Here is a 15,657-nt window from a genome sequence, read left to right on the forward strand (position 1 = left end):
AGAAGGTACCACTTTATGATAAGACTACACTAATACAGGATTCATAAATGGTTTAAAATTAGTTTATTGATTAGCTCATTAATACTTTATAAATCATTCAGGGGCAAAATTGACCCGTTGATTGCCAAACAGTGAGCCTCCATTTGTCTGTACTGTTGAGCCTCAGATCTCATTGGTTACGTAGCTTACTTTATGTTCTTCACCTGCCAGCGTTTATCCCTGTCAGCACCATCAGATATTTATTAACATATTACTGGACTTTAACCACCATCAGCATGTCTTTATGGTCAAAAAGTTTCATTTGGTACATCAAATGACCAGATTCATGCACAAAGACTTTGGTAATATTGTTTAATTTGATGGCGATGTGTTTTACATTTTAAAATAAGGCTCACTTTTGCCCGTTATAAATGTTAGTAACTCTTTTTTAAGATCAGTGAGTTGTGAGCAATAACTGGATCTTGCCAAATAGTGAGCGGATGTATAAATAGCTGTGTCATAACTAGTTTAGAATGGTTTATTAATCATTTATAAAGTGCTTACAATGTAGTCAATTAAACTAATTGTAAACCATTTATAAATCCTTTATATGGGTAGTCTTATTGTTAAGTGTTACCAAGCAGAAGATGAACATGAAAGTGAAAAAAGTCTATTATCTGTGTTTGTTGATACCTGAACACACACTTGGTGCACGTCTGTGTATTCATTTATACCTGAATACAATAATAATAATAATGATAGTATAATAAAAGCTAGCTAAATTATTTCATCAACTGAAGCATTGAAATCTTTACATTTGCTGCTAAAATCCAACACTTAAGACCTGATAAAACAACGTAGCTTCCATCCTAACTATTGCAGCATCACACAAAGATTACTGTGTCTTTGTTCAAATAACTGAGAAAAGAGAAAAAAAGTTGCACTACAAAGTGTTTACACATGTTCTGGCTTTATTTAAACGGATCAACCAAGCGTTCCCGGGGCATATCAGGTGTCAACGGATTATTTTGTCTCTGATTTTACACTTTAATGTTATTTTGCATAATATCTCCACTAAAATATAAATTCTTTAAGAATAGAGTACCTGCATAAATACAACAACATGATGTGCTTTGGTAAAACTTCTCGGCCTCCTCTATCTTTTCTTCACTGAGCCACTTTTCTTGTCTGACTTTGACTTCTTCACATCTTTCTTTCCTTTCGACAGATTCTCATAAACGTCCTCCTTGTTTCTGGAAACAGACAAAGAAAAAGCCGATCAGTGATTTCATCCTTTCCCTGTATTTTTGTACACCAGTAAACATTGATTAGACACAGCTTTGTTAGAAGTGCATCGCAGCCAATGGAGAGGTTAATGAACGGGGCAGCTGCATGAGAACAATTTAAATGAACCATGAATCAATCACTCAAAGCTGGCAGCCAACTATTCAGTGCTCCAAGTGGGTCAAAGTTTACAGTGTTTGGGGCTGAACTGTTCAGTGCTGTGTTGTTTTTCCTAACTGGTTAATTAGAACAGCTCATAGATGAGTGCTACCCAGGCTCAGAGGTCACAAAAACATTATTCAGACTCTCAAAAAAAACATGTTGTTTACCGCTGTCATCCATTAAAGGGCTACTGCACCAATTTTTAAGTTCGCTCATCATGAGGAGTGAAAACAGTGGTTTAATGTCTTCTGTTGTCTGGAGGGAACTCTCTAAAGGTTGTAGTCATCATGGGAACAAAGGACAGACCTTTGAGTTGCATTGTGTTGCATCGTTTAAATCTTGAAATGATTAATTTTGTTATCTCAGCCAGAGGTGTCACTATTGGTTTTACCAGAGTTGAGAATCACTAATAAAACAAAGGGAGACAAATGCTCAGATTGCCTCTGATGCCCAGCTAGCTTTGACAGTTAGGTTTAAGAAGTAAAACCAAAGCCACCAGGAGGTGATGACTGATTTTGACCTTCACTACCCACCAACACCAGTAGGAACTAAATCACCACGCTGGATTTAGATTCCCTGTTACAGAGGGAGCGCCAGCTGTGACAACTGGGAACTTTAAGCCATCTTATTCGTAATCATATTTGTTGAGATATTTCACTGGATAAGTGAAGACTTTGACCTGCTGGTGGCACTAGTTGAAAAGTCAGGGGGACACAGCGATCCATACAATAGTTGATAAGATATTTCAGTCTGACCAAAAGTGGTGGACTGCTAAAAATACAAATCATTTGCTGATGGCCTCATGCTCCTCTTGTTAAGAACATGGCACTGGTACATATTGGTACTTTGATGCACTGTGGAAAAGGCTCCATAGTTATTAATTATTATACATTAATCAGACTTTAGACCAGCTGCATGTCTTTAGTGCCGGTTTTAAGGAAACTGATATTTTTAAACTTAAAGGAAAAGAAAATCATGTGGTAAGATGAATACTTTTTTCAGTGTATTCCCCAGAATAAAAAAAGACAATGAAACTGAGGTAGACCACAAGTCTCTCGCTCAACAAAATCAGACTGCCCACTTCCATAACTTTCAGGTCGCACACAAACATGCATGCGTGTCTTAAAGAGACACACAGGCTCACTCACTTTGAGACCTTCCTGCTCGCTGGTTGGTGTTTCAGTTGCAGATTTCCATACTCTGTGTCGGTTTCCTGGGGAAGAGAGAAACAGAGACATTTTAGATATAACTGGCTGTTACTCAAACACAGAGAGGGTCATGCGACTGGTTCATGTTTTTGGGTCAACGTTCATCTTTCACAAGCCACTCTCTGATAACATATCATGTTGCTGGCACTACAGCTGTCAGCTTTGGCGTTCAAATCAGCAATAAAAGTGCAAAGGCCTATTGACATTCATATCTCTTGAAACGCATCCGTGTTTTCCCTGTATCAATCTATATTTCTGCCCCATGAAAGGATTATTTCCTGTTCTGTGGTTGATAGTCTGTCTGCTGATTTTCTGTCCCCATAGCTCACCATATACGCGCAGTCTTTGGCCTTGGTGGTCTGTATGTACTCGGACACAGACAGATAGATGAACTTGTACTGGGCTGCTGTCTGCACCATGCCAGAACGCTGCTCTCGCACCATCTGGATGTATTTCGGGATGTCAATATCGCAGTCCAGTCCTACCGAGCGAAGTGAGATAGGAAAACATTGGATGGAGGCAGTATGAGAGGAGGAAAATAAGATTATTAATATGAAATTAATCATTTCTAAATACTTGAAATGATTTGTTTTTACTTGATACATATCTCAAGTGCTGATTTCCTTTAAAAAAATGTTTTACCTATGGTGTCAATGGTCTCAAGGATCATGTCAATCACCACAATCGTGCCTGTTCGACCGATTCCAGCACTGCACAAATTCACAGAATAAACAAAATTAATATATCTATAAATCAAACCAGACTTATTAAACAGAAAATGAACATCAGTAACTGTACTACTACTAACTGTGTGCTAACATGTTCACAGTGACAATGCTAACATGCTGATCTTTAGCAGCTGTGATGTTGAGCATGTTCACCACACCAGTTTAGCATTTTAACATGCTAATATTTGCTAATTGACACAAAACAACAAGTACAGCTGTGACTGATGGGAATGTTACCATGTTGGTGTTTGGTGAAAACCAAACCAAACCAAAGGAAGATAAATCTGAGGGATCATGACATGATTGAAAAAATGTTTTTTCTTTTTTTATTGCAAAAACACTGGACAGTTATGGTGCTTCAGGCCACAAAGGTAAAATGCAGCCTGTGACACGGGGTCATAAGTAAATATTGGTTTGAATTAAGGTGTCACATGTCAAAAGTGCAGGGAACAGTTGTGTTAAGGGAATGTATTACAAATCTTAATACCCCTATAGAGCTTTATAAACATGCTTACATACCAAAATACTTACAATGTCATGTAACCATTTAACCTACAAGTTCTAAAAAGCACATGTGGCCTCTGTATCCCTCACATCACACGGAAAAAATTCCAAAAGGATAAAGTGTCAGTTGACTCAAAACCTTTTGTTCAGCAACTACTAATCTTAATCCTAAAAATAGGATAATTTTAATCTTAAACCTCTGCGTGATATCACCTTATTTACTATTATGAAACCTGAGCTGGGTAAACTTAGCACTGTGACGTTTTTCACAACATTACACTAATACAGATTTCTTCCACCAGTTCGAGCACATCACACATTTGAAGTTTGAGGATTTACAATTCGTGCCGCGACCCATCATTTGACAAAACGCCATCTGGGCAATATATTGTCTCCAAGTGCATTATGAGCCTCTCAGGACCTGAGGATTTTAACTGTTCAGATTAGACGGTATTGCTTAGGTACTATGGACTAGTTAATGAAAGAAAAAATTAAATAACAATGATTTTGAATTGTTTTGAACATTTACTGAGCAAAAAAGCTAAATATCTGCTGCTTCCAGCCTCTGAGAAGTGAGAGCACGCTGATTTGTTCACATAATTTCTTTTTTATTGAATATTGTTGGATGTTAGCTGTAAGTTTTAACTGTTCAAAAATGACATATCTGGGAAACTGTACATTTTTCTAACATTTCTTCGACTAACAGCCTGTCAATGCCTTGAAAAATGGTCGAAAAATTAGTCAGTGAAAATAATCATTAGTTGCAACCAAAATATTGCAACCTGCTCTAAGGAACTAATCACCTCCGCAGTTTGAGGCTGCTTCTAACTTTTATGCAGGTTTCATGCAGGGGTGCTAATATTTCTTTGGGGCTGCACAACAACATCTGAGCAGCAGCTCTGACACGGCACATATCTACCTATATCTACCGATAATCATTATACTGTGACGCATTTGGGCTCCAGCTGCCTCGTACCTGCAGTGGATGATCATGGGTCCTGCATCAGGATATTCATCCTGCTTAGAGTTCACTTGAGTGAGGAAGCTGAGGACACCGCCTGGCTCCTGCGGCACGCCATGGTCAGGCCAGCTCAAGTACTGGTAGTGCCAGACGGTACGAGAAAGTTTTTGCTGTGAAAGAAAAAAAGTTACATGGACACAATAATAGAAACATGTTAAAGAAAAAGTCCTGGTGAAATCTTTACATCAGCACAGACACAGTGTAGTACAGAGAGGTCAGAGGTTGGTGTTTGGAGGTTACCTTGTCTATAGGACAGATCTCCAACACTCGGACTTTGTAATCAGCGGCTTCCCTCTCTGACTTCAAGGTCATCACGTATCGACCCATGTCCTTGGAGGTGTGAAGGTCTGGCCAGTATGGCACGCATTTGTTCTGCACAAAAAAAATATTTCAGGTAAATTCAAACTTTAGCATTTATCAATTGAACATTTTGGTGTTTGTGGCATTTTGAGAGTTTCATGCTTTCAGTTACTTTCTATAATGAAAGAAATGAGCAAAGTCATTGTAGTTTTGATACTCACCCGCCCTTTCTCAACCTCTCTTGTCGTCATGACGATCACCCTCGTGTTCTCCTGCCATACCATCTGCCAGAAATCGTCGATAGTTGTTGCAAGACACCCCTGGGTGGCAATGTAAACTTTCGGATTTGCAGCCTCACGCAGGGTGTTCTAGAAACACACAGAAAACCACTGAGGACTCTTCAATAAAGAAACAACATTAACCTTAAAGACCGTGAAACACAGTGAATAATAAAAATGAAAATATCTGACACCTTTCTGTCTTGTTTCATGTTGTGTTTTTGTCATGTTGTGGAGACTTACTCTCACGTAGTTGCCGTTGATGTAATCTGAACCCACAACATTAGGATCACTGTCCTGCAGGATGACCCTGGTGTCATTGACTTAAGAAAGCAAGTGGATAAAGTGGAGAGACGATGGGAGAGAGGGAGAACAGGAAGATTTACTTCATGTCACTACTGTCGAAACGTGAATTTATTCATGAGATTTGGTTCATTTAGTGAAAAATCATACTGAGATAAAAACTCACAGGGAAGAATATTCTTGTATCTGTTTTTGCTCTTATTTTCAGGCCTCTGGCCCTCCTCTCTGCTCTTTTTCACCTTTGCTTCCAACTTTTGAAGAGCCTGGCAGGAGAGAGAGATGACTGTGTGATACCCAATTTCATGCTGAAAACTAATATTATACAGTTTTTGTTACATATTAATTGTGCCACTGCAGTTTTTACTGTTAGAATACAAGAAATTAACATATTTTACAGCAGTCCACTAACAGGAAATGATAAGATAAGTCAAACTTGTTAAAGCACAAAGGCCTTTAAAACGTCACAAAGAGAAACAAGATCTTACAGGAGCCCCACTAGAGTTGAGAAACTTATTCGTCACGTAAGGATTTTGTTCTTTCCTTTTGGATGTTTTAAACCATTAAGCGAATATTGTGGGATTCTGGACAAAATCAGCTCTTTGAAGATGTCAGCTTGGGCTGTGGGAAATTGCAATGGCCATTTGTCATTATTTTCTGACCAAAAAAATTGACAAAATAATCAGCAGTCAGATAAATCAGATATAAAAATTGTCATTAGTTGCAGTAACCACCACCTGTAATTTCTTTTATTAAACTCTAAACGTAGCTTCTCTGTCTCTTTTCATTCAAAAATCAAGTGTTTTACATTGTGCATAGTGTTATGTATGTTATGTAAAATTATATTTCACCGCCACAAGATGGTAGTATACCACCATTTTAGCCCACAGCAAGGCCACAAGTCTTGAAATGTTAAAGGCCTTCAGTGAAATTGTAATGTCCAATGTATTATTAATTTTTTCCCACTGTGGGATAACCCTGTTTTTTAACAGCCCATCATGGCAAGAAACAGTCATGGTAAACCTAACCAGAGGCTGAGTCAGATCTTACATCAAACTCCTCCCAGAAGCCCGCCTTGCTCTTCTCTCCCTCGCCATCCTGCTGCTGCTGTGTGGTCTGATCCAGCTGTTTCACTCTGCTGTCGATATCTGCCGCATTCACCCTGGTGGAGTAATACGGCTGCCAGGACACACAGGCAGACAAGACAGGCAGACAGACAGACAGAGAGGAAAAATCTTTTAATAAAGATGAAAGACAAAGATGAGCCAGTGAACACAGACAGAACATCGTCATCATGATGCACTCAAAGATGTAAGTAATATTTCCTATCTGTGGGTTGTGCTGCTCGTCTGTTTAAACCGTCCACAAAAACGTGTTTCTGTTCCTCACAGCTCACTGACACTCACTTTGCTGAAGGTGCTACATCATTCAGGCGCATTACAAATTCTGACATGTTTCATCTACATCATTTGGATGTGTAAGATTCCAGTTCACCTGTTTCAAATACACCCAGTTTCCAGAGATCTCCTCGATGCCTTTGCGTTTGTAGTACTCCACCAAGTCTGTCAGCGTGTCAAACATCTCTGAGCCTCCCACTGTGTACCTGTCATTCTGAACACATGCAAAGAATATACAGCATATCGCTGTAGATAAACACGCTTACAGAGAGGTTGTGCCACGTTGTCTGGCATAAAAATAAAGTTTCAAAAGAGGCACCGAATAACTGAGATGCAAATAAGCAAAACATGAAAACAAGGGTAATTTAATAAAACAAGTGCTTGTATTAGCACAACAATTTATGCATATGCTTTAATCAAATGGAGATGAATTATTTTGAAATAGAGAAGAATACATTAGCTCTTTCTTTGCCAAAGACTTTTAGCCAATACTCAACTTATAGTACAACTTATTTTTGTGGTTGACTGCTCTCCAATACTTTCACAAAATAAATGACATAAAAACTGGCCTTAAAAGGAATTTCCCCACGTAAAAGCCATGTATGTACACTGATGTGTTCACATTCATCTGATACCAACAGCAGTTAAAAGAAATTTTGAGCCGAGCATGGTCAGGAAACTCACCTGATCTTTGCAACGTGCTCATGAAAAGGCCTTTGTGACCTTCGCAGTAATCTCACACTAATGCTCAAAAACAATGGCTCCCTTTTAAATGAGGTTTGAACCGTGTATTCTGTGAGGTGAAAAAAATAAAATGCAAAGGCCCTGATGGTGACTATGAAAATTAGCTCGAGAGCCCGTGGTGTGACGTGTTGCTGTACTGTGGATATCATTAGCAGCCATTTACACTGACTCTTCTTTTTTTTTTGTTTTTTTTTAACTCAGAAATGTTTTTTCCTACCTGAAAACAACTGTTGGTGACCATTTGATGTCAAACTGTGCCTGACATTCACGAACAATATCAGAGTTGAAACAAGAGTCTTTTGTTGCATAAGACAGAGGAAATGAGACTTTAAACATATTTTTAAGTGCACAGCACAACTTTGGGAATACCCCTCAGTGATTGTCAAATGATGTGAATCTGTTTCGGGCACTCCCGGGCACGTCTGACCAAAAACAACCCCTGGTTTCATGCACACACTGAAACATACAAAGGAAAATCACCGACCTGACACATTATCTTGATGTGGGAAACCCTCCTTCCTCCAGTTTTGCTCCTCTCATCCGTCAAAGCCGACAGAACAAAATTTCCAGGTTTGGACAGTGACTCTCTGACCAGGAAGGTCTCCGGCTCGTCTCGTGCAACCAGCAACTTCTCTGCATTTGGCCCAGACAGGTGACCGTGGTACCATCTGGGACACAAAGACACTGATGGTTCATGATGCGGCATCCGTGACATGTGCACATTTCATAATGTTTCATAATGTGGGACTGTTTGATTTGATGGATCACTGCTGACAGATAAGTAAAACATCTCCTGTCTCGTGCAAATGTCTTCAACGTTGGCATTTTGCACGCAGCAACTAAAGAAAACACAAACCAAGCGTCCTTCATCTCCGTCTTGTTTCACTGCCTCCTGCTTACTGTATGTGAGCAGAGCACTATAAGGGCTGAGACTGCAGTGTGGATGTATCATCTACTCAAGGCTAAGCGGTTGTCAGACAACCGCTTGTCAGTGATGTTATAAACTGAACTGTTGGAAAGCCACAAGAGAGTCAGGTGCATTAGGTTAATAGTTAAAAACAGCATGTGCAGATGTTGTTGTAACAAACAGGTCATATTTGTGTGTGAGTGTGTGAATTAGTACATGCACAATCGCTCAGGCTGGGTTGCGACTTAATTTTAGGCACAGTTCTCGATTTCTTCTTCTAAACTTCCTGCTTTGCGGTCGGAAAATTTCTGATGACAGATTTCGTGGCTGAAGAGGACAAAGTATTTATAGCCTGCATACCCACCCCCCAGCCCCCCCCCACCCCACACACACACACACACACACACACACACTCGCCACACACTGCATTTGCTCTCTTTGTGCATTTGCCAATTGCTTTAAATGATTCAGTTCTTTGATTTACTTACTTGTCAAATCACAGTGTATGCTTTTACGTACACTGAAATTAGACTCCATCTGATGGTGTTTAATTGCAGCAGGTTGCATGAAGCACCTACAGCACCAAAAGCTTTTGCAGAAGTTAAGAACGGCCTCTGCAGGGGAACAGTTGATGGAGCATTGTGCAGTAAGTGGACAAGTTTAGGACAACAGTTTAACCATGCACACTCTAGCATGCCAGTCTGGGGTGTAAATGGTTAAATGTGATGTGATAATGCCAACAAGTTAATGGCTTGACCATATTTATCCTCTTTTCCGAGAAGAGATATGATGCCACATACATGAGAACAAGTATAAAGAAAACCCAACCACACCTCAGGTGACCTGCTGAGGTGTGTGTAATCATGCTTTGAGATAAGAGACAGATTAGTCGAGATGAGGAAGACGAGCAGAGAGCAAGAACAAGATGGAATGTGCAATAGAGGAAGGCAAGTAGATTCTGGCCATTGCTTTCAAAAGTGTCAAAACTTAAAGTTTCCAACCGCAGCAACAAAAGGGAAGTTAGACAACTGACAGAGAGAGACAAACGAAGGGAGGGTGGGGGGTGGGTACACAGCTACACACACACACACACACACGATAGAAAGTAGTGTCCTCCTTGACTCATAAAATGAGTGGAACTGTATGAGTTTAATTATCACTAGTAGTTGGTCATTAACCTTGTTTAAGCAGCCTACAGTTACACAATGTTTCCAGCTGGGACAAAAGCGCCTTCAGCGGCTAAACATCAGCTTGAGACATGGAGGTCAAATCACATTAAGTCTCTTCTTTAACCTTAATTTGACAAACAGCAAATAGCTCGAGATTTTTTTTTAATTTTATTTAGCAGCAGTCTGAGAAAGTCTTTGATGTGGGGCGCTCTGCATGCAAATAGAAATGCTAGAAAAATATCTGAAATTATCTAGTAACTATATCAGGCACACAGACACTGACAGCTACAATCAGTTAATCTGTTTGAGTCCTGCAGTCAAAAGCATACATCTCTGTAAAAATGTACAAATCAATTAAAAATCTAATTAATAAAATAATACTCAGAGAGTAATATTACCAATTAAAATATTACTGTTAATGTTATTGCGTATGCTGAGTAAAAAGCCATGCATACCCAGTTGTGGGAATTATAACAATGAAGTTGATGAAGTAGGTTTCCTTTTATTTCCTGTTTTATTTACTGTTTAGTTTTATTTCCTTTCCTTTATTTATCAAGAATAAATTACATTGTCACAATCATTTCGTGAGAAGAGGTAAAAAAAACATTTTATTCCAACTTTATGGGCAACAATGTACAATATTTCCCTCAAAGAAAAAATGGAACGGATGCGACTGTTAGAAGTGTAAAGATGAATTTTTGAGGTACTTTATTTAATGTGGAAATGCTCTTTCATCTTCACTTTTTGGAAACAAGTAATAAAAAGGTTTGGCAAGTGGTTGCATAAATCATTTCCAGAATCTGTGTTTATTACGAAACAGGTCTCTCCGATCACAGGACTCACACTGGCACGTTTGTTGTCACTTCGGTGATTGTTCTTCATCATTAAAAGAGTCAGACGACATCTGACTTATGGTTGCTGAATGACTGCTGAATGGTTGAAATGAATAAGGGACATTGCTTCTTTTGAAATACCATTCGCAAGGCATAATAATTATCATGTGTTGGAAAAGTGTAAGCCTCTTACACCTAAAAGAGTGCTTTGCTTATTGTTATATCACTTGGATGTTTGAGCTTCACTGTGCAGAATGATTTGTGTGTAAAGTTTTCACATCCTTTTGCTAAATTCTCTTTAAATCTGAGTTTATTACATAAAAGGTACGAGCAGGACACACACACGTGTGATGTGAAAACATGAAATCTCAAGTTCACATAAACTGAAACATGCCATTTAATAGAATGAACAGTATTTGCATATTCATAGATTTGGAACTTTTCTTTGAGAAAGAAGGAGAAGAAGTAATTTCAGGACCGTATCACACATGAATTATTATTCTATTATTTGTTTTATCTGTCTATAAACATGTGTGGAGGGGATTTTCAACAAAGATTAAAACTTTCGGTCTGGAATGCAGCAGAGTAAAATTATATTGTCTCATCAAAAGGAAATATTCAAGAACCTGTTACTTCAGTAAAGAACTTGAGTAGATAATGTTATGATAATGTGGAAATGTGGTGCGTGAGCCTCAGATGTACGAATGAAGCCTCGACAGTTGTGGGCTCTTTTTGTGTGGGTGTTTATTTTCACTCACAGTCAGACAAATGGGTTCTTACACCAAAGTCATTCAAAAGCAGCTAATTTTCTCCCCAGAGGAAAACATTTAAAGAGCATGGAATATGAAACCTACAAATGATACGTAAACAAACAAATGTTGAAGGAAATAATATTCATCATTGCTGGCTAGAGTTGACTTAACCACCTAACCAAACACTGTTACCCAGACGTGTAGGTGGAGGCAGCTCAGAGAAGCCAGTGAGTGTGGGCCACAGGAGCTTTAGCAGTGAATGTGGAGGTGAGGTTTAAGAGTGTACAGACCTCTCTGTGGTGGGGTCGGAGCAGTTGAGGGGGTATTTGAGCTCGATGATGGTGCCGTCTTTGTCCTGCAGGATGCCGTTCTCCGCTGTGTAGTACTCCACCAGCTCTGACAGGGTGGCAAACTTCTCCCCGCCATACAGGTCATAGTAGTCTCCTGTGTTCTGGATGCGGATGTGGGTCACCAGCTCACCCACCCTGAGGAGATAAAACAGTCAGGTCGCACCAACCGTCAAAAACATTTTTCCGGACAACAGAGATCGTCTCTGTCTTAAGAGTTTTTAGGTATGAAAGTTGTAATATTTCTTCAACCTTTGCTTCAAAAGCTGAAAATGTTTTAGTGATCGGCCACAAAACAGATCCTCACAGCTTTATTTGATTTTCACTGATTCTGCAGGTGAACCTTGTGTAGTGTGTGCACTACATACTGTTTGTTATGTATGTAGTGGCTCTATTTGCCTTTGACACATACATGTGAACTCTGAGTAGCTGCACTCTGTGTTCTCTATCATTCAAAGACTGCAGTTAATACAGTATTTTTCATCAGTAATATCAATCATTTTTCGGTAATAGAAGAGCTTTTCTGAATTTGGTATTTCCTTTAATTATTTAAGACCAGAAATCTAGGTTTTAGTGTGTGTAGTTTTTGGGAAAACGCGATTTGTAGAAAGAAACCTCTCAAAAAGAGAAAAGAATGAAATGCTGCTATTTATTTTTCACTGTAGGGGTCAATTATTCAGAAAATCTACAATGTCATTTCAAACTTTTGCAGTACGAACAGCAGAACTTCTTACAATGCACTGTACATCTACATAAATATAACTAAATATCTATATAGATATTAACTCTTAACTCTTTACAGACTGCAGTACTGTGATCAGTATGTAATCATTGAGGTGAACGAGCTTTCCATCAGTTAAATTCATCAGTTGATTTACTTTGTGGAAAACAACCAGGTCAACAGAATTTTAAAGCTAGATAGATAAAAAAAAGTCGTCAGCACGTATTTCTACATTTTCATGTACTAGTGACACATTTATAAATGGAGGGTGTGATTTTATCGTATTCACAAGAGGCAGTGGAAAGTTTGATTTCCGCCTATACAGAGTAAGAATATTCGCATGTTCATCACATCACTTTGTCCCAAAGTTGCAAAATAGCTTTGTATAACGGTTGTAAAGGTGGCAGATACAAGCAGTTAAGGTAAGAGTTTTTGTATCGTGCTGCAAGAATCTACCAGGTTCTATATCAAGACAATCCCTTGCCATTTATGTTTTGAATTTACAGGAAAGGAAAGTGAATGTACTCTTCAGCTGTGAAGTTTGAAAAGTAGAAGAGAGATTTTGTGTGTTTGCGTGACATTATTACCTGACGGACAGGGAGAAATCTCCAATGTTCTTCTTGCTGGGTCGAGCCAAAAAGCTGCCATGAATGCCTCGAGACTTCAGCAGTTCCTCGGCCTGCAGGCCTGTGAGGTCTCTGTGGAACCACCTGCCGTCAACACACATGCAGAAAAATGAAAATATATGAATATATGAATATGACTGCAACCAGTACACACTCAGTTAACAATAGATAAGAATTGCATCAGATAAACACACTGTGCCTGTGTGCCTTTATACACACCCTTATGTCCACATACACACCCAGTATAGTATCCTCAAAACAATTAGCTGAGTGTGCTGGAACAAAGTTATTTTATAGGTAAAATACAGTAAATTCTTAATAATTCTTTTTTAGATAGAAATCTAACAGTAGTATTTATTTGAGGTTTTCCACAGAGTAGAATAAATCTCCACTGCAGGGGAGGCAGTTCTCTCCACAGTTTTGTCTATTTTTGAAATAAATAACCAATGATTGACAGAAAATGGGCATTTCTTATGATCTCACCAATAGATTGCTAATCAAACGCTCTTTTCCTTTTTCTATTTTTCTGTTTAACTGAAAACCTATGTGTACCAAATGTGACACATCACGGAAAAATTGTGATAAGAATTTGTCATTATTTCTTAATTTTATTAGATTAAACCTTTAACTGTTGAATCATATGATAATGAAACAAGTCGTTTCATTCTACATTGCATTTCCAGACCAGAACAAACACTGGTTAATTTGCTTTTAATCACAAATAAAACAGTATTTACATATACAGTATATTAGCACCTTAGTCGACACTTTCACCAGCAGCCTAGTTAAGGCCCACTGCTTAAATGAATACCACAGCAACAGCAGTCCTCACATTGAACTGTACATTAAAAAAATCCTGTAAACGCTCTGGTTCGAAAGCCTTTCCAGCAACACTGTGGGCTTCAGTTAGTCAGTATAACATAACTGCATCATTTCAGACCAAATATCTACTATTCAATAATTTCCTGGAGCCTTTCTGTGCATGGAAAGTGTGTTGCAACCCAGCAAACCTGTGTTTTAAACGCCTGATTCACCATTCGAAGGAGCCGCTAATACAAAAAATAACACCCAAACATTCAAGACTAAAGGCTATTTCTCATTACAACTGCTTTCCTGCAACCCAGCATGATACTTTCAAGTTTAGTCAAAAAAAAGTTTTATCAATTATTCAACTTGTAGCCAATGATAAAGACATTTTCACTTTTTCTCCACAGTTGCAGGTTTAAAATGGACAATACTATGCTTGAAATGTTACGGAATACAGCTATTGCGTATGGGGGAACTTGTATATGCACTTTTAGATTAGAACTACAGTGTGTTTGCACTTGAATGTGTGTTTCCCCATCAAGTTTACACTGTCACAATAAAGCCTTTCTACAACAAATGGTCACACACAGACACAGAGGGAAGGACCCATCAACTGGAGGCAAGGGGAACCTTGTAGAGAACGTCTCAAGAGCTTCAACGTTGAGGATGCAAAAAAAAAAAAGGGTTTCTTACTCAACCTGTGAACTAAAACATCATTTATGACACATTTTCTTTACGCAAACAGACACCAAACTGCACACAGCACACCAGAAATCACATGATAGAGGAACAGAGCAGGACGGGTCGACAGCTGGGGAAAGACAGAGAAGGAGGAATGGAAACAGAGAAGTTGTCATTACGCCTTGCACAAAACACAGAGTACACAACAAGCATTGACTAATGGAGCATTATACTGTCCAGTGGGGGCTTGACTCACCGAACCATGTCGTCTCTTCACTTCTTCTGAGGCCAAAGAGAAGGAGAGTGATTTGTGAGAGTCACTTCTACCTGCACATGTGCAGACTCAAAAGCATGAGTACAGTATTTGTATTTTCATTCTCCACTGCGACAAAGAAACAGCCAGTTCCTGAACACTTCCTCACTTTACAGCAGTATGCTCGCTTACACAGAAGAAGCACTCGCTTTCAGTATCATGCTTTTACCCTTTCACACATTTACTCTACTTCTACACTGACATCTACTTATCTAATATCAAAACCATCAATTCTATCTCTTTGTATCACACCACATTCACAAAACTCAAACTCAAACTACCCGCACGCTCCTCTTCTCCCTCTGTGCTTCCCTCCACCCAGTCCTCTTTCTATCCACCCCCTCACTGTCCCAGTAGGAAAGCAGGTAAACACTTACTCGTCTCAGCTGCCTCTGAAAACAACTGACACTCGCTGAGACGCTCGGACCTTATTCGTCTCTGTCTCTCTCTCTCTCTCTCTCCTCCTCCGCCTCTCTCTCTTGCTCTCCCCTTCCTTCCTTTTTACGTCTCCTTTCACAAAATAGTGAAAGCAGCGAGACAGGAACCAAAATAGCTGACAGGCCGGAATTCCTCCAACAGATACAGATGGTTTTTTT

At 39.1% G+C, this 15,657-nt stretch overlaps 1 protein-coding gene across 2 annotated transcripts; it reads right to left on the minus strand.

Annotated features, from left to right (window-relative positions):
* Positions 1 to 930: 930 nt before the first annotated feature.
* ptpn6 (protein tyrosine phosphatase non-receptor type 6) lies at positions 931 to 15,657 on the minus strand. Of its 2 annotated transcripts, none has more exons than XM_070836190.1 (16): positions 15,439 to 15,657; positions 15,005 to 15,030; positions 13,222 to 13,344; positions 11,857 to 12,051; positions 8,390 to 8,573; positions 7,259 to 7,375; positions 6,815 to 6,943; positions 5,934 to 6,030; positions 5,708 to 5,787; positions 5,408 to 5,554; positions 5,127 to 5,258; positions 4,842 to 4,996; positions 3,276 to 3,343; positions 2,963 to 3,114; positions 2,574 to 2,638; positions 931 to 1,232 (listed from the first exon to the last, which is right to left on the minus strand). In XM_070836190.1, the coding sequence occupies exons 2-16, from the start codon at positions 15,010 to 15,012 to the stop codon at positions 1,136 to 1,138; spliced, it is 1,749 nt and encodes a 582-aa protein (XP_070692291.1). In that variant the 5' UTR covers positions 15,013 to 15,030; positions 15,439 to 15,657; the 3' UTR covers positions 931 to 1,135. The 2 variants fall into 2 exon arrangements, with proteins under 2 accessions (XP_070692291.1, XP_070692290.1); XM_070836189.1 differs by having other exon boundaries at positions 15,005 to 15,075; positions 15,439 to 15,656.

This window comes from Pempheris klunzingeri, chromosome 8 (genome assembly GCF_042242105.1).
Source record: "Pempheris klunzingeri isolate RE-2024b chromosome 8, fPemKlu1.hap1, whole genome shotgun sequence".
Classification (NCBI taxonomy): domain Eukaryota; kingdom Metazoa; phylum Chordata; class Actinopteri; order Acropomatiformes; family Pempheridae; genus Pempheris; species Pempheris klunzingeri.